Source organism: Lycium ferocissimum, chromosome 9 (assembly GCF_029784015.1).
Source record: "Lycium ferocissimum isolate CSIRO_LF1 chromosome 9, AGI_CSIRO_Lferr_CH_V1, whole genome shotgun sequence".
NCBI lineage: Eukaryota > Viridiplantae > Streptophyta > Magnoliopsida > Solanales > Solanaceae > Lycium > Lycium ferocissimum.
This window is the reverse complement of record NC_081350.1, coordinates 59,933,782-59,952,812: the sequence shown is the minus strand read 5'-3', so window position 1 is coordinate 59,952,812 and position 19,031 is coordinate 59,933,782. Positions and strand designations below refer to the sequence as shown.

Sequence of the window (19,031 nt, the reverse complement as noted above, 5' to 3'; positions counted from 1 at the left end):
ACCAGATTACCCTAATCAGTTTATTTAATAGTTAGCCTAAAGTATCTCAATAAACTTAAAATTTCTTAATTTCACTATAGTAGCAAATCCTGTTAGTATCTATAAAAGCGACACACCTCTTCAGTCATTATGTATTCTACTCCTAAAAAAAGGTGCTTTTATGTTTGAGTATAAAATATGGATAGAAAGAGGCTTAGGAATACTAGGAATTGTAGTGAAAATGTAAGAAACTTCATCCTAGATAAAAGAGCAACAAGTTTATTTAAGAAAGCAGAAGAGTTTTCTATTCTATGTGATTTAGACGTCGCTATAATAATTTTTAGCCCAGGGGAAATTCAACCCATTGTTTGGAAATCTGTAAGTCTAGCTAACGAGGTATTAATGAGATATTTAAGTTTTTCTGAGGATGAAAGACTCAAAAAGTTAGTTAAACATGAAACTTATCTTTTAGGAAAGGTTAATGAGCAAGAAAAAAGAATTAGCAAAATTCAGAAAATCAACGAGGAGAAAGAAATGGAACTCCTCTTCAACCAACTTATGGAGGGTAGAAGTATTAATGAACTTGATTCTAGGGAAATGCGAGGATTTTTAAAGGTTTCTGCTGCAAAGATGGATAAACTTAGTGAAAGAAAAAAGCAATTCATTCAACAACATCAACCTTCTCAACCTCAAAATTATCCCTCCAATTCCAAGCTCGTGAATGAAAATGTTAACCCATCAGCAAGTTCAATGGAGTACTTGATCAATAACCCGTGGTTTTTTGAGTCTATGGCTACTAACCAAAATGATTTTGGCTTAGGGGCTGGAAGCGGTACAGATCCCACACCAACTGAAGGAGATGACATCAATGCTAAAGATGATGGACATTCCAAAGATCTTAATTGAGAGTGTAATACTTTTGTTGTTCTATAGTTGTTTATTCATGTTGCTTTTTTATTAGTGTTCGTTTTAAGTTGTTGCATTTTCCAATTCATGTCGTGTTGTTGTTTCTTTTGTTTCAGTTATTAATGAAGGTTGTTCTATTTTGTTGGAAAAATGAACTAGTATTGTTCAATCGACCAAGTTATTTGAGTATAATATTTTGGACTATGTTGAATCTTATTTTTAGTCATGTATGCTCTCTTTCTCTTCAGTTCAACAACTTATTTTATTTAATACAAAAGATATTTCGTGCGCATGTTAAAATTTGGCAATTTTACCCTACATATAGCAGTCTATTGAAGTCCATTTAAAGAAAAGACTCGATCTTTGTAAACCGCCCGAAATAAATATTCAGATCTAAAAGTTCACATTTTCTAATCGGTGCTCTTTCTCTTTTTCTATGTGATATCTCTTCTTCTTCATTGCCTGTCCTTTATTCTCCTCCCATCATATGTTTTTCTCTGTCCCTTCCTCTTTTCTTCTATGTCATCCCCTTCATCTCCTCTATCACTCCATCTCTTTGAAAAGATTTAGTGTTTGAAGTCCTTTGTAAGGTTTTTCCAAATCTAAAGTTGTACGACAGAGCTTTATTTGAGATAGTAAAAATCTGGTAGAGTTTGGTGGATTTGAGTTGTTTGAAGGAGGATGGAGTTCGTGAGAAAATAAAAGTTTTTAATGGTCTCGCGGTGGAGATGTAGTGGTTATCTAACCTTGGTAGCAATTTCAAGCAATTGCTAGTTACTTGCTCAACTTGTTATTTCCAATCGTGGAACCACATATTATTCCATTGTTGTAAGGTCAATATACTCAATGAATAGTAAATATACTGTAACGACCATTCCGGTGGTTATGGGAAATTAGGGCTCCGTTGGAAATTTCGAGGCTGCGAGTGGATTCGTGGGGCGTCTTTTTGTATGTGTGCATGTTTTGTTTTGTGTTGTGTTTTTGAGGTCTTGGATGAAATGTGGGGTGATATGGGGAAAAACTAGACAAAATCGAGCTCACTGCCCAAAATGAGCCACTGTAGCGGTAGGAATACAGCTGCGGAGGTACCGCTGCCAGCGGCCATCCATTTTCCTTGGTGGCCGCTGTAGCGGGCAATGTACCGCTATGGCGGTACCGCTATAGCGGTAGATGGACCGCCATAGCGGTCACAGCGATTTTGTGGTGGGCCGCTATAGCGGTCACTTGACCGCTATAGCGGTACCGCTGCAACGACGTGATGATCGCTGTAGCGGTCAACGTAAAACAGTAGCCCAAATTTTATATACTCAGTTTTATTTTCTCTTCTCACAAAACACCAGCACACTTCCCAACAAGCACCTAGAGAGAATTTTCAAGCTAGGGCAAGATAACCTTGAAAGGTAAGTTCCATTGCTTTTCATTCTATCATTCCCTTCCCCTTCATTATTGTAATCATCTTCATGGGTCTTTAATGGTGAAAGTGAAGTAGAAACCCTAGAATGTCAATAAACCTTCTAAACTTGATGGGTTGGGGGTTATTATTGCTTATTTATCATTTAAATGGATTGATTAGTTGCTATTTGTCATAAATTGAACATTTAGAATCGTAAACTAAGTTATTTGAGGCCTAGGGTTCTATAAATATGGTGTCTTTGCCATAGAAAACTGTTTGTAATGGGAATGGTTGATAGAATGCTGTATAAATTAATGGTAAATGAATACTAGGGGCCTTGATAGGTTGTTTATCACCTAGAAAATCATCCACCCTTAGAATGGGGGAAGGGAAGGGTATTCTTGCTTTGGTGTTTGTAAATTGAGCAATGTGACTCATTGAGCCTTCTATTTTTAGACCGTGAACATATTGAGGCTTTGAGGAAAGGAAAGGCTATAGCAGAGTAACCTGCGTGTTCCAGCTCTACTTTGAGGTAGGTTACGGTTTACTTAAGTTAGACTTTGGTTAGTTGATTGTATGTTTGGTGATCTCCTTAGGAGAAAGCATGTCTAGTTTTCATGCATGGTATTGTGTGGTTAAATTCCTACGTGAATGTGATTGATTGATTGTGTAGGCTCCGTGCCATTATTCCTGTGTGATTAAATCTATAGTGGATGTGTTGTGATGAGAAGCTAATATAATCTTCTCAAGGGTATTGTGACATGAAATGATGAGTTGATTGTTGATATTGGAAAGGTAAGAAACACTATTTAAGTAAGAGGTATGGAAAGGCACTCATGTGACCTAGATTATGGGCTCGTGGTCCGAGGATCGTTCCGAAAATGAGAGGTACTTTGATATGTCCCGCGATCGAGGTTCGTTCCGGGCGGAGGTTTGTGCTCGGGTCGAGGAGTGGATCGGAACGGAGTGGTACATGGACACCATGGGTCCTGCAGTCATGGATACGAGCTAAGACATCGGCTAGCATGTATGTACACGAGTGAGGTTATTGTGGTAAATTTATTTCCGTTGTGACTTACGTGTTTGTGATGCTTGACATCTTGGTGATTTGATTGTGATTGTTCTTGGTTGACTTGTTGTGATTTATTGATATTCATATCGTTGACCGGCTTGTTTTATTCTATTGATTTTATGAAATATGCATGATACTAATCTTAGTCGGCCTATGATATCTACCGGTACATAGTGTTTGTACTGATACTACCTTGCCACATTCTTTGAGTGCAGATTTTGATATAGAGACCATTGCTCGTCCTCACATCTAGCGTGGAGGATATTTGTTGTAGATTTTGGGTGAGCTTATTCTCATGTCAGGCCGCCCGAAGATTTTCTTGCTATGATGTTTTTCGTACTCTGGACATTATGGATTACTAAATTGTTAGACTTCAGATTCTTAGACATGTTTTTAGCTCAGAGTCTTGTACTATGACTTTCAAATTTTGGGGATTGTAATAGTTAGAACTTCTGCACTTATTTCAGTATTTATGGCATGATTTACCTTGTTTTTGTGTTGTTAAATGAGTAATATTTGTTTAGCTTGGTTAATATAAAATCGGAATTGAATGGATAGGTGTCTTGTATGTTGGTTCGCCCACTAGGATTTAGATGGGTGCCAGTCATGGCGGGTTGGGTCGTGACAAAGTTGGTATCAGAGCTTTAGGTTCGTCGATCTCATCGTACAAGGACATGTCTAGCAGAGTCTTGTAGATCGGTACGGAGAGACGTCTGTACTTATCTTCGAGAGGCTGCCGGACACTAGGAAAACTCCCTTTTCTTTCTTCTTTCGTGCTACTTGATTCCAATTGGTACTGATTCAAATTGGTATCTGACTATCTTCATTCTCTCGCAGATAGGAAGAACACGCGCGGCAGCAGCTAGAGGTAGAGGTGGAGGCAGAGGAGGCGCAGAGGGGCGGCCCCGGTCGGGCGGCGTCCCGGTGGTTGACCCGTGCCTCGGTGGTTCCTAATGAGGCAGCGGGAGATGCAGCCGTACCAGCCCAGCCAGCAGCAGTACCAGTTCCACCAGGAGCTGCAGCTGCTCAGGGTATACCAGATGCGATGGCACAGGTGCTGAATTGGTTGCATGGGTTAGCACAGGCCGGAGCTATACCAGCGGGTCCAGCAGGTAGGGGCGCAGGGGTAGCGGCCCCAGATCTGGATAGAGCACGGGCTCCGAGGGTTCAGCATGCAGCAGCGGTGGCACCTTGCTTGGATGAGGTTCTAGGTTTTGAGGCCTTCCCGAGGCCAGTGATGACTGGCGAAGAACATGATCTATTTTGGAGGTTCACTAAAATGAAGCCTCCTGTGTTTTATGGTACTGAGTCGGAGGACGCATATGAGTTCATCATCGATTGTCATGAGAGGCTCCATAAGATGGGGGCCGTGGATAAGTACGGGGTAGAGTTTGTGACCTTCCAGTTCTTGGGTGATGCCAAGCTTTGGTGGAGGGCTTATGTGGAGTGTAGGCCAGCTGGGTCTCCTCCGTTGACTTGGGTTAAATTTTACTTTGTGTTTCTGGACAAGTACGTTCCCCGTACTCTGAGGGATCGAAGGAAGGATGATTTCGCTACTATTGGTCAGGGAAACTCATCTGTTGTTATGTATGAGTCCCGTTTTCACTCTCTTTCTTGTTATGCTCTTCCGTTGCTGCCCACTGAAGGGGGGAGGATACGGCGGTTCGTGAAGGGGTTGAACACGGACTTCGGTTATCGGCTCTTGACTTGTAGCCACTTTGGGGCTTCATTTCAGGAGATAGTGGAGCATGTCCGTATCGTTGAGGGGATTAGGCATGAGAGTTATACAAGGCAAGTTGAGAAGAAGGCCCGTAAGGGTGGGATGTTCAGTAACTCCTTCTCGAGGGGTCAGAGTTCGCAGGTATATTCAGGGCGTCCGGTTCAGTCCGCGATGCAGGTGTCAGTTGGGGGCCCATCAGGGGCAAATTATCAGGCTTCCGGTCAGCATGGGGGCTACACTGCTTCATCGGCATCTGTTCAGCGGCCTACGCTGGACCGTGCTTGCTTCGAGTGTGGTGAGATAGGGCATATTAAGAGATATTGCCCCAGACTTAGACAGAGTGGGCAGGGGACTCAGTATCAGGCTCCTCGAGCTCCGTTTACACTAGATAGAGGGGTAAGGATCGCTCACTTACAGGACGGGGCGGCCACACCGCGGGTAGGGGTGGTGCCCGGCCCCAACCAAGGCGGTCCTCGGGCGGTAGAGGCGGACGGACGGCCGGCAGGGGCGGGGCTCGGGGACCGGTAATGGTAATCGCGGTGGTTCACGAGGGCGAGGGGGGGGCGCGGTCATTTGTACGCCTTCCCGAGTAGACCTCGAGGGCGAGGCCTCCGATGCAGTTATCACAGGTACTATCTCCGTTTATGACCGTATCGCTTTTGTTTTGTTTGATCCTGGTTCTACTTTTTCCTATGTATCTACCTATTTTAATATGGGTCGGGATACGATGTGTGATACTCTTGATACCCCTATTTTTATGTCTACTCCTGTTGGGGATTCTATGGTAGTGGATAGCGTCTACCCTTCGTGTGCAATTTCTTTTATGGGGTATAGTACTTGGGCAGATTTGATGATCTTAGACATGGTAGACTTCGATGTTATTTTGGGTATGAGTTGGTTGTCCCCGCATTATGCTATACTTGATTGCCATTCTAAGACTGTTACACTAGCCATGCCCGGGGCACCCAGACTCGAGTGGAAGGGTAACCTTAGTCCCCTCCCTAAGAAAGTAATATCCTTTGTTCGTGCTAGGAAGCTAGTAGAAGAAGTAGAGAAGGGTTGTTTAGCTTATACGGCACATATCCGTGATACCGGTGCGGATACTCCATCCCTTGATTCGGTTCCGGTGGTACGCGAGTTTGCGGATGTGTTCCCGCGGACTTGCACAGTATGCCACCGGATCGTGATATTGACTTCAGAATTGACTTAGACCCAGGGACTCGTCCTATCTCCATCCCACCTTATAGGATGGCACCAGCAGAACTCAGGGAATTGAAAGAGCAGTTGCAAGATCTTCTGAGTAAAGGGTTTATTCGCCCGAGTGCCTCTCCGTGGGGTGCTCTTGTGTTGTTTGTTAAGAAGAAAGAGGGGTCTATGCGTATGTGCATTGATTACCGATAGCTGAACAAGGTAACGATTCGAAATAAGTATCCCATTCCTCGTATTGATGACTTGTTTGACCAATTATAGGGAGCTTCTATGTTCTCTAAAATCGACTTGAGATCAGGGTACCATTAGTTGAAAATTCGGGCAGAGGATGTTCCTAAAATCGCTTTTTGGACCAGGTATGGGCACTATGAGTTCTTGGTTATGTCTTTCGGGCTTACAAATGCCCCAGCTGCGTTTATGGATTTGATGAATAGTGTGTTTAAGCCTTATTGAGACTCCTTCGTAATAGTGTTCATTGATGATATCCTGGTGTACTCTAGGAGTAAGGATGAGCATGACAAACATTTCAGAATTGCTCTTGGAATATTGCGAGAGAAGGAATTGTATGCTAAATTCTCCAAGTGTGAATTCTGGTTGTCTTTTGTGTCTTTCTTGGGGCATGTTATTTCGAAAGAGGGTATTATGGTGGATCCTCAGAAAATTCAGGCAGTCAAGGAATGGGCTAGGCCCACATCAGTGATCGAGATCCGTAGTTTTGTGGGTCTGGCTAGCTACTATCGTCGGTTTGTGAAAGGGTTTGCCTCTATTGCTTCTCATATGACCCGTTTGACTCAGAAAGAGGTACCGTTTCAGTGGTCCGACGAGTGTGAGGAGAGCTTTCAAAAGCTCAAAACATTGTTGACCACAACACCGATTCTAGCATTGCCGCGGAGGGCAAGGATTTTGTTATTTACTGTGATGTTTTACGTTCTGGTTTGGGTCTTTATTTTGATGCGGGGAAAAGAAGGTGATTGCTTATGCTTCTCAGTTGAAGGTGCATGAGAAGAACTATCCTACTCATGATCTAGAGTTGGCAGCGGTGGTGTTTGTGTTGAAAATCTGGAGGCACTACTTGTATGGTGTCCATTGTGAGGTGTACACAGACCATCGCAGTTTGCAGCATGTGTTCACTCAGAAAGATCTGAACTCTAGACAGCGGAGATGGATGGAACTGCTGAAAGACTATGACATCACCATTTTGTATCACCCTGGTAAGGCTAATGTAGTAGCTGACGCATTGAGCAGGAAGTCGGCTAGTATGGGAAGTCTGGCTCGTTTGATCTCTTCTGAGCGTCCGTTGGCTAGAGAGGTGCAGACTCTGGCTAACAGTTTTATGAGACTGGATATTTCTAACACAGGCAAGGTGTTGGCTTGTGTTGAGGCTCGGTCATCATTTTTAGAGCAGATTAAAGCTAAGCAGTTTGAAGATGCTAAGCTATGTAAAATACGTGATAAGGTGTTGCGTGGTGAGGCCAAAGAGACCGTGATTGATAAGGATGGCGTCCTGCGGATCAAAGAGCGAGTGTGTGTGCCACGTGTGGGCGACTTGATTAAGACCATTCTGACAGAGGCTCATAGTTCGAGGTATTCTATCCATCCTGGTGCCACTAAGATGTATCGTGATTTGAGGCAACATTACTGGTGGACTAGGATGAAGCGTGATATAGTAGAGTTCGTTGCTCAGTGTCTGAATTGCCAACAGGTGAAGTATGAACATCAGAAACCTGGGGGTACATTGCAGAGGATGCCCATTCCTGAGTGGAAGTGGGAAAGAATAGCCATGGATTTCGTGGTGGGTCTTCCGAAGACGCTAGGGAAGTTTGACTCTATCTGGGTTATTGTTGATAGGTTAACTAAGTCTGCCCACTTTATTCTGGTGAAGATAACTTATGATGCGGAAAAATTGGCTAAGGTTTACATTCGGGAGGTGCTTAGACTCCACGGGGTTCCTATCTCCATCGTGTCCGACAGGGGCACCACGTTCACATCCAGGTTTTGGGAGTGTTTGCATGAGGAGTTGGGTACGAGGTTAGATCTTAGCACAACCTTCCATCCTCAGATTGACGGGCAGTCTGAGCGGACTATTCAAGTTCTTGAGGATATGCTTCGTGCGTGTGTGATAGATTTCGGTGGGCATTGGGATCGGTTCTTGCCCTTAGCCGAATTTGCTTACAATAATAGCTATCACTCGAGTATTGATATGGCCCCATTTGAGGCATTGTATGGAAGGAGGTGTAGGTCTCCTATTGGATGGTTTGATGCATTCGAGGTGAGACCGTGGGGTACTGACCTTCTGAGAGAGTCCTTAGAGAAGGTGAAGGTGATTCAAGCCAAGCTTTTGGTAGCGCAGAATAGGCAGAAGGAGTATGCGGACCGCAAGGTCCGAGATCTTGAGTTTGAGGAAGGAGAGCAAGTGTTGTTGAAGGTCTCACCCATGAAGGGTGTGATGAGGTTTGGGAAGAAGGGCAAGCTTAGCCCGAGGTTCATTGGTCCGTTTGAGATTCTCAAACGTGTGGGAGAGGTGGCTTACAAGTTGGCTTTACCTCCGGGTTTATCAGGCGTTCATCCGGTGTTCCATGTGTCGATGTTAAAGAGGTACCACGGCGATGGTTCCTATATCATCCGTTGGGATTCGATTTTGTTAGATGAAAATTTGTCGTATGAGGAAGAGCCCGTTGCTATCTTAGACAGGGATGTTCGCAAGTTGAGGTCCAAGGAAATAGCTTCTGTGAAAGTTCAATGGAAGAATCGACCAGTGGAAGAAGCTACTTGGGAGACAGAGTCCGATATGCGTAGCAAATACCCTCAGCTTTTCGCCGAGTCAGGTAACTCCTCCCTAGTTTTCTCACCCTTGTCCGTTCGGGGACGAACGGTGTTTTAATTGGTATCTGGTGTAATGACCCTTCCGGTCGTTATGGGAAATTAGGACTCCGTTGGGAATTCCGAGGCCGCGGGTGGATTCGTGGGGCGTCTTTTTGTATGTGTGCATGTTTTGTGTTGTGTTTTTGAGGCCTTGGATGAAATGTGGGGTGATTGGGGGAAAAGCTAGACAAAATCGAGCTCACTGCCCAAAATGGGCCGCACAGCGGTGGGAGTACCACTGCGGCGGTAACGTGGCGATGGGTGGCGCCGCCATCCATTTTCCTTGGTGGCCCATTTGCGGCGATGGCAATGTACCGCTATGGCGTACCGCTATAGCGGGGGATGGACCACCATAGCGTCACAAGCGATTTTTGGGGGCCGCTATAGCGGTCACTTGATCGCTATAGCGGGACCGCTGCAGCGGCGTGATGACCGCTGTAGCGGTCGACGTAAAACAGTAACCCGAATTTTATATACTCAGTTTTATTTTTTCTTTTCACAAAACACCAACACACTTCCCAACAAGCACCTAGAGAGAATTTTCAAGCTAGGGCAAGATAACCTTGAGAGGTAAGTTCCATTGCTTTTCATTCTATTATTCCCTTCCCTTCATTATTGTAATCATCTTCATGGGTCTTTAATGGTGAAAGTGAAGTAGAAACCCTAGAATGTCAATAAACCTTCTAAACTTGATGGGTTGGGGTTATTATCGCTTATTTATCATTTAAATGGATTGATTAGTTGCTATTTGTCATAAATTGAACATTTAGAATAGTAAACTAAGTGATTTGAGACCTAGGGTTCTATAAAAATGGTGTCTTTGCCATAGAAAACTGTTTGTAATGGGAATGTTTGATAGAATGTTGTATAAATTGATGGTAAATGAATACTAGGGGCCTTGATAGGTTGTTTATCACCTAGAAAATCATCCACCCTTAGAATGGGGAAAGGGAAGGGTATTCTTGCTTTGGTGTTTGTAAATTGAGCAATGTGACTCATTGAGCCTTCTATTTTTAGACCGTGAACGTATTGAGGCTTTGAGGAAAGGAAAGGTTGTAGCAGAGTAACCTGCGTGTTCCAGCTCTACTTTGAGGTAGGTTACGGTTTACTTAAGTTAGACTTTGGTTAGTTGATTGTATGTTTGGTGATCTCCTTAGGAGAAAGCATGTCTAGTTTTCATGCATGGTATTGTGTGGTTAAATTCCTATGTGAATGTGATTGATTGATTGTGTAGGCTCCGTGCCATTATTCCTGTGTGATTAAATCTACAGTGGATGTGTTGTGATGAGAAGCTAATATAATCTTCTCAAGGGTATTGTGACATGAAATGATGAGTTGATTATTGATATTGGAAAGGTAAGAAACACTGTTCGGTAAGAGGTATGGAAAGGCACTCATGTGACCTAGATTATGGGCTCGTGGTCCGAGGATCGTTCCGAAATGAGAGGTACTTTGATATGTCCCGCGATCGAGGTTCGTTCCAGGGCGGAGGTTTGTGCTCGGGTCCGAGGAGTGGATCCGGAACGAATGGTACATGGACACCATGGGTCCCCTGTAGGTCATGGATACTTAGCTAAGACATCAAGTTAGCATGTATGTACAACGAGTGAGGTTATTGTGGTAAATTTATTTCCGTTGTGACTTACGTGATTGTGATGCTTGACATCTTGGTGATTTGATTGTGATTGTTCTTGGTTGACTTGTTGTGATTTATTGATATTCATGACTGTTGACTGGCTTGTTTTATTCTATTGATTTTACGAAATATGCATGATACTAATCTTAGTCGGCCTATGATATCTACCGGTACATAGTGTTTGTACCGATACTACCTTGTTGCATTCTTTGAGTGCAGATTTTGATATAGAGACCGTTGCTCGTCCTCACATCTAGCGTGGAGGATATTTGTTGACAGATTTTGGGTGAGCTTCTTCCCATGCCAGGCCGCCCGAAGATCTTCTTGCTATGATGTCTTTTCGTACTTTGGACATTATGGATTACTTACTTGTTAGACTTCAGATTCTTAGACATGTTTTTAGCTTAGAGTCCTGTACGATGACTTTCGGATTTTGGGGATTGTAATAGTTAGAACTTCCGCACTTATTTCAGCATTTATGGCATGATTTACTTTGTTCTCTTGTTGTTAAATGAGTAATCATTGTTTAGCTTGGTTAATATAAAACCGGTTTGAATGGATAGGTGTCTTGCCCTAGTGTATTAAAATAACTTAAATTCAATAGTCTTCCATCTATTAGATCATAATTGCCCTTAACGTTATTTTCTGGGTTATAAATGTCCTTCCTTCCACCAATTGGACTGCAATTGTCCTTAACATTAATTTTGGGGTTAAAAATGCCCCTTGGATTTTGAGAAGACACGTGTGGGGATTTGATAATAATTAAATAGGCGGCACAAATTTATCGGCCCATGTGGTCCCAACCATAAATAATCTGAGCCATCCGGGTTAACCCAAAATAACTAGAAACCATTTGTTCATACCAGTTTTTTTGGTACTTCATTTTTTACGGCTAAATGAATTCAAATACAACAATACCTTCTTCGTTTGAAGTTGTATTTTTTTGTTAAACTGTTGCAAACAAGCTATAATCGATTCTAGATCTAGGTCCAACTGACTTTTTTCATCCTTTAACAGCGACAGATTCTTGGAAATTCAGGGCCAACAAATTTGAACAAATAAATTCATACGGGTCAGCTTATTTTTGGATAATATCTACGTTGACCAATAGATTACTATTATCTATTTAATTAAAATCTCAACGTATGCTATCAGAATTTTCATTAAAAGGATGAGAGTTTTTAACTGTCGAGGGAAATAGGGGTCCAATAGGTGGAAGGATGACAAATTTAAATCTTTTCGAATATGTCGGGGGCATTTTGACCCTTTTCCCTTATCTAAAAGTATGATACCAATTTACGTCACGTATTGATCGCAAGTAATAAATCCAAAAAACAATTTTAGTCGGTCATATTTGTTATTAATTTTTTTCCTCATTGAGATGAGAGTATTATCTCATCAGCAAATCCATTTACTTTGGATCTCCTATTATTGTTATTTGAATCTTGTGCTTAAAATCACCAATGGGTACAATAGGATGGTTGCAATCCCTCCACCCTTCAACTAAAGGTCTTTGATTTCGAGTGTTACCAACGAAGAACTTCGTGATAGGGAGCGCTTTAATCCCCTTAATGGATCGCATCTGATGTCGCTATTCTGGACTAGTCGAGTCATTAAAATTTCTCATTAAAATGTTTTTAAAATTATCTCACACATAAATATTTTGTTGAGTAGCTGCTGACTCAATAATTATGAGCTTACATTGAAGTTTTGATGATTTGTCAAACAACGTACCCAAAGACAATCAAGGGAGATACAAGAAGGATTCATTTGAAGAACCAAACATTCAAACATATCTCCAAAGGTTTCAGTGAAGCGGTCATATCAACAAAGGAACTGCTCAAAGGAACTAATCCTTATTACGCAACTAGAGACTGGAAGCTTTTTAATGTTGACATTGGAGAAGACAGAATATTGAATTATTCCTATTCGATGAAGAGTTGGATTTCAAGTTAGGGTAATATTCTAAAAATACCATAAGTTTATCAACATGAAAATTAGCATTGTAGTAGGACAAGGAAGCCGACGCGCATACAAAGAAAGAAAGGAAGATTCAAGTCAAACAAGGTTTGGTTTTTTAGTACAATTTGATTTTAATTATTCAAGGCAGAAACCACTACTTTATATACACAATATGAAGAAGATTTAGAGCTTAACCTCTACCACAAACCACAACATTCCAATGAGAGACTTAAGTGAGCGTAGTGAAAACTTAGTCTCAAAAGAGCCAACTACACGACGACGAAGAACCTAAGCTTACCAAAAATTATTGTCAAGTTCTTTAGTTTGTCTAGGGTAGGTTCTGTTGTGGTTTCTTCTATTTACCATTGCAAGTATTGTGTAATAAGTGTTTGATGGTTGAGATTGTGATTTAGGCGGACTATTCAGGAAGCAGGTCATTCGGTTATCGTAACCATTTAAGGCTCCTGATTTACTGAAGGTTTTGGGAAATTCTGTAGGAAAGATAGGTCTAGTTTTTTACTCCCTTGAGCAAGGAGGTTTCCACGTGAAAGTCTTGTGTTGATTTGTATTCCGCTACATTACCTTCTTACATAAACAGCTCTAAGAATTTGATTATTAGAGCGCATAAGAGTAGCCCGATCCTAACATATGGTATCAGAGCTAGACCTTTGTAAAAAGGCTAGTACCTTGAAATATGGTTGCACATCTTATGTTTCAAAGAGGCGAATCAATCAAGAAACCACCATACTTTGACGGAAAACACTATCAATGGTGGAAATCAAGAATGGAAGACTTTACTATCTCTCAAGACTTTGATGCCTGGAGACTAATCTAGGATGTGATAGAATCGTCCTCAACTACACGACAAATTCGGGGAAATTGCCCTAATCACATGAGGGATCTTCAATTGGGTCACGACCCAAAATCCAATTATATCGCGAAGGCACCTACCCGAACCAGTAGGCGAACCCCAAATGAAAAGCAAGCCTCAAACTATAAATTTAAGTGGGAATTTAAAAGAAAACAACCTAAGTACTAAATATGTCTTAATAACTTGAATATGAACAAGTCTATGTCAAATAGCTTCCCAGAACCTAAAAGTCATAAGTACAAGAGCTACCACATAACACTGTTCGAAATGAAGAAAGACAGAAAATAAAGATAGGAAAGTAGTTCGATCTTTGTTGGACCATCATCAGCTCACCTTAAACTCCAAAGTATGCCTTAGTGATTAACATAATCTTGACCTCTACTGTTATACCCAGATTTGAACTTGCACATAAAAGATGCAAAAACGTATAGCCGTGAGTAACGGGTGCGCTGTGTATTTTGGCTAATCATTGACCGACCCTATACTATAGCGATGAACCGGCACGTGATACTACCTCAGTTGCTTTGTTAGTGATAAGTTACACAATTTATATACACTTAATCAGTTAAGATTAAACCATCGACTTCAATTAGTTCATAAAGCTTAGTCTTTTCTCAGTTACAATCGTAAAGCTTAATCCTTTCCAATTATAGTCATAAAGATTCAACATTTTCAATGATCTAGACAAGCATGGCATGACCAAGAGTCAATCAAGTAAAAATGGTATGAAATGCAATGAAATATATACAGTGCAATTACCATATACACTGGTATACACACAATCCTTCAGTAGGTTCACGCGAACCATGGAGGACTCATGAGGTCTATATACCCACCCGGAATACTAGATCTCCTATATCACATCGGGTACCGGCCGATAGGCTATAACATCATCATTACTCCGTCCATGTACCATATCCAATATCTAGCCTCTAAGGCCCCTTTCTCGTATCTCATCATCATATGCCAATAATATCATTAATGAATGTAATGGATATTATCAATTCAACGCCAAGAATATATATCCTCTTTCATAATTTAGACGAGATGTGGAGTGATGAATGCAAGTCAAGTCAGTATGCACAAGTGTTAATCAAACATGGCCATCATAGCCCAAATAAGCAACAACCATACCAACCTAGTGAACTTATCCACTACCTTCAAGGACCGAAGGCTAAACACATAATCCCTGTCACGTCACATGATTCTTTTATATTTTAGTTACTCATACAATTACACTGGTACCCGCACAAGTACTCGTCACCTCACAAGTACGGTGACCCCAATTCCCTATTATTCCCTTTAATTATATATATATATATATATATATATAAAGAGGTCTAGTAAGTCTCAACTTTATTTCGATTTGAAGTCACATACTCTTTTAATGGATTGCCCTTCGTCAATGCCCCCAAACGATCTTAATCTCGTTCCAAGTGAAGATTATGAATTCTGAAAGCTCTACCGTGTCTAAATACGCAAAATGAGTTCAATCTAGTCAAAATAGTATTTTATAACGTTAGACGAGTCCGATGATACCCATATTACTATACTCTAGTTCGGAACCCAAAAACGAACTCAAAAAAGGTAACCCCAAGCCTACAAGGAAAAAAATTGGAATTTTATTGCAAAATCTATTTACCCATAACCTATAGAGTCTAAATCCTAAGATGATTCAAGGGACTTCAATTCGATTGCTAATTTGTAGAAATTCATAATTTTAACTTAGAGCTTTAAAATCCAAAAAGTGACCCAGAACTCCGGCGGCTAAATAAGAATTTTCCTTTCAAAATAGTTTTCCCTCCACTCTACTAACTTAAATCCAGAAAACCCAATCAAAAAGACTCCAACTTGAACTCAATTTCTTATTTTCCCAAATATCTAACCTAGGATAAAACCCCCAATTTTCCAACATCCAACCATGAATTCAACTCTAAATAATGTAAGAAATCTATGGAGCACCACGAAATAAGTTTTTGATTCTTACACGCAACCAAATACGAGAACAATGCCTTAAAATCACCTCAATCCGAACTCACAAACTTGTGAGAAAAAGTCCTGAAACAAGTATTAAAAAAATACAGCAACTGTCTGCCCCAAATTTGATGCGAGGTGATCACGAAACTCACCTTTGAGAAGCCTTACATAATCCTTGCGAGATTCCACCTAAGATAGCCTTTTGAATCACCCACTTTGGCCTTAAAATATGAGAGATATGATGTTTTGAAGTTTTAAAGCGAGTCTGAACTTTAAGGACGAACTTATGGTCATAATTGGTATTTTGGGAATTGTTGCACCAGAAAATTTAGTAATTGTAAAATCTTAGTTTTAGCACCCGAAACTCATCCTGAACCTCCTGAACACAAACAATAAATGCATTTCAATCATAAAACATGATACGAACATGCTCGCCCACTCAAAATACCAAAAAGAGGTTGTCTTGACCAAGGTCAGCTCCAATTCTTCAAATGCCAGATTTTCAACCAACTATCCAAATGACACTGGAATGCCTCGAGACCCGAACCAACGGTCCAACTAAGTCAAAAATCACATTCCGGACCAAATGGAATTGATGAAACTTTGAAAATGACACATTTGTCCCCAATGTTGATTTTGGTCAAACTTCTTCATTTGTTAACTTAAGAACTTTCAAATTTTGCTAAAACTGATCCGAATCTCACTCGATTACCTCGAGGACCGTGCCACCCATCCCCGCAAGTCATAAATACAAAGGTGAAAATATGGGGAGGGTATTTTGTGGAAAACAAGCCTACGAGCTCAAAACGACCAAGCGGGTTGTTACATCATCTACTAATTAAACACACGTTCATCCTCAAACGTAAAGAAAAGCACTAAGCTATCCGGTAGCTGAAGTCTCCATCATAAACCTCACGAAAGCCTCCACGAGCAAGAATAACACTGATAGTGCTGCTTGTTCACTTTATCAGTCAAAACTTTCTTAACTTAGCTCAAAGACCAAAATTTCCATTTTTCCGTACTCGAAATTTCTTTCACCGCTGATCCTCATATATTTGAATTGACCTCACTCGAATTTACTGATTTTGATTATAGCCACACCCTTTAACGCAATTGATTGATTCCACAAATTCCGTCATAGGCACCACAATCCTTTAGTTGTAGCTGCAATCTATTGCCAAACTTATGAGTGAAATACTCTAATTCTACTTATATTTGTTCCTCGCCTTCCAAAGTCATCTTTAGCACCCAGAATCAGTAAAAAATACATTATCACACACTGCAAGTCTAAACCATGACTCAGATCAGAAAAGAATCTGTGCTTGTTCTAAGCCAATTCTAAGCATTTCTGTAAAAAACTGACCTTATCCAAGGCCGATTGCGTTAATTCCAAATCCGTTAGTTTTGTTTCATCGAGCTGAAGCTACTGAGTCATAACCCATAATCTAATTCCTCTTAAATCTTCAAACAACATACTATACGCATCACCCCAGTGATTACTTGATGTGGCGTGATTTTACGCCACAATTGATGCTTTTCGGCTGTAAGTTTTACTTGTTTTTAAGCAAGTCTATGTGATTTTATGTGGTTTTTATTATGTTTCAGGTAATACGAGGTCCCTAGAGCCTAATGTGGAAAACAAGCGAAAAAAAGGAAAAAAGTTGATCACTGGAAACAACTGGAGATTCTGGAAATTTTGTTGGAAAATTACTTTGCGCGTTCGCGCAGGTAAGTCACGCGTTCGCGCTAGTATGTCACGCGTTCGATTTGAAGTAAGAAGGGTGATGCTGACGTCAGCCACGCGTTCGCGCAGAAACATGGCGCGTTCGCGTTGAAGGTTTTTCGGCCCAGTCCGAGCAGAACTTGGACTTTGACGATTTTTGCTATTCCAGTTCTTTTAAAAAGCCAACTGAGAGCATTGTAAAATTATCTTTGGCATAAAACACAAGTTTGGAGGCTAGGGTTCCTACGTAAATATTCTTTCTTTTATTTAACCTTTGTTTATGGGAATTTCTTGGTGATAATTAAGATTGATACTCTTGTTGTGCTTATTTATTGATCAACATTATTTTCTAATCAAGTAAGTTATTGTTATTTTAATTATTCTTGTTCTTCAACATTTCTCAAGGGAGTAGCTAACCCTAGGACTTGTCCATTTACTTTGTTTGAAACTCGAAAGAGGAAGAATAGGGTTGGGATAGAATAATTAACATGAATTTGGGGCGTTAACCCTCATCTAACGGAAATTGACCTAGGAATAGGCGATACCACTAGTAGTCATATTCGGGTGTTCTTCATGCTCCTAATTGCTTGAGGGATCTTCAATTGGGTAGTCTAGTTAATCTTCGGGAGAAGTTAATTTAGAGTCATTATCCGAGGCTGAATAACATAAACTTGCTATTATTTATAATTCGTGAAATATATTGGATCGTTACTTGAGAAGTAGTTTCCTTTATTCCATTCTTGTGGCCATTGATCAATTTACTTGCTTTCTAGATTAGAATTTATATTTCCGTACTTTATCAAAACCTTATCAAAAACCATTATTGATGCGTTCGGTCTAGCTATTGTTAGTGATAATTCCTAATCTGCTTAAATTGCCTACATATTGTTCCCTGTGGGATTCGACCCCAACCTTGTTGGGTTACTATATTTGACAATGTCCGTGTTATACCATTAATAGGTGTAATTTGAGCGTATCATTACTTCACCCTAAAGAATTTCCATATCCATTTGTACCTCCTCTATACATCATCAAGTTCTGGCGTAATCCATTGGAACTGTCCAAATAGCTGCCATCAAGAAATATCATCAAGTTCGCTTGCAAACTCCAGTAAAGCCCAGTAACCCCATCATACTTCTGTTCTGAATCGTAAATCTATCAAATCTTAGAAGATGGGTTACTAGAATAACCATAAATCTTCCTGGTAATATATTCATAAGCTACCCGACATTACATGAACAATTCTGACCCGGTGTAAAGTGCACAACTCCCCGAATGTCACTAACAGTCAACCGAACTGACTCCAAACCCTTCCAAAACCAATTATAGACCTTTCATAAGTTTGTAGTGACTGGTTCTAACCTTGTCGCTCATGAATACTCAACCATGTGTTGTCATTCTTGACTTCAAGAGCTTAATTCTACCCAAGTCATCAACTTAGTGACTTAAATCTCCCTGTTTCTCATTTCACACTAGTCATACAAATCTGATAAAAATCCATCGGATCTAAGTACATTGAATCCTCCTTCCTGTGCTTGCACTTAGCTCGTTCACAACTTGGAATGCCTCAGTGAAGGCTTGCAGTCTCGTATTCTTCCTTCACAATTATTGAATCTCTGATTGTAATACATTTTTACTTCTTTAGCAAATCCAAAAGTACTAATTCTTGCAATCCATGTGCCTTACCATGCACAAATACTCCCAATCGTTAATATTTAGAA

At 40.8% G+C, this 19,031-nt stretch overlaps 1 protein-coding gene across 1 annotated transcript; it reads left to right on the top strand.

Annotated features, from left to right (window-relative positions):
• Window positions 1–381: 381 nt before the first annotated feature.
• LOC132032125 (uncharacterized) lies at window positions 382–885 on the top strand. Its single transcript, XM_059421913.1, has one exon. The coding sequence runs from the start codon at window positions 382–384 to the stop codon at window positions 883–885; it is 504 nt and encodes a 167-aa protein (XP_059277896.1).
• The last annotated feature ends 18,146 nt before the right edge of the window (window positions 886–19,031 follow it).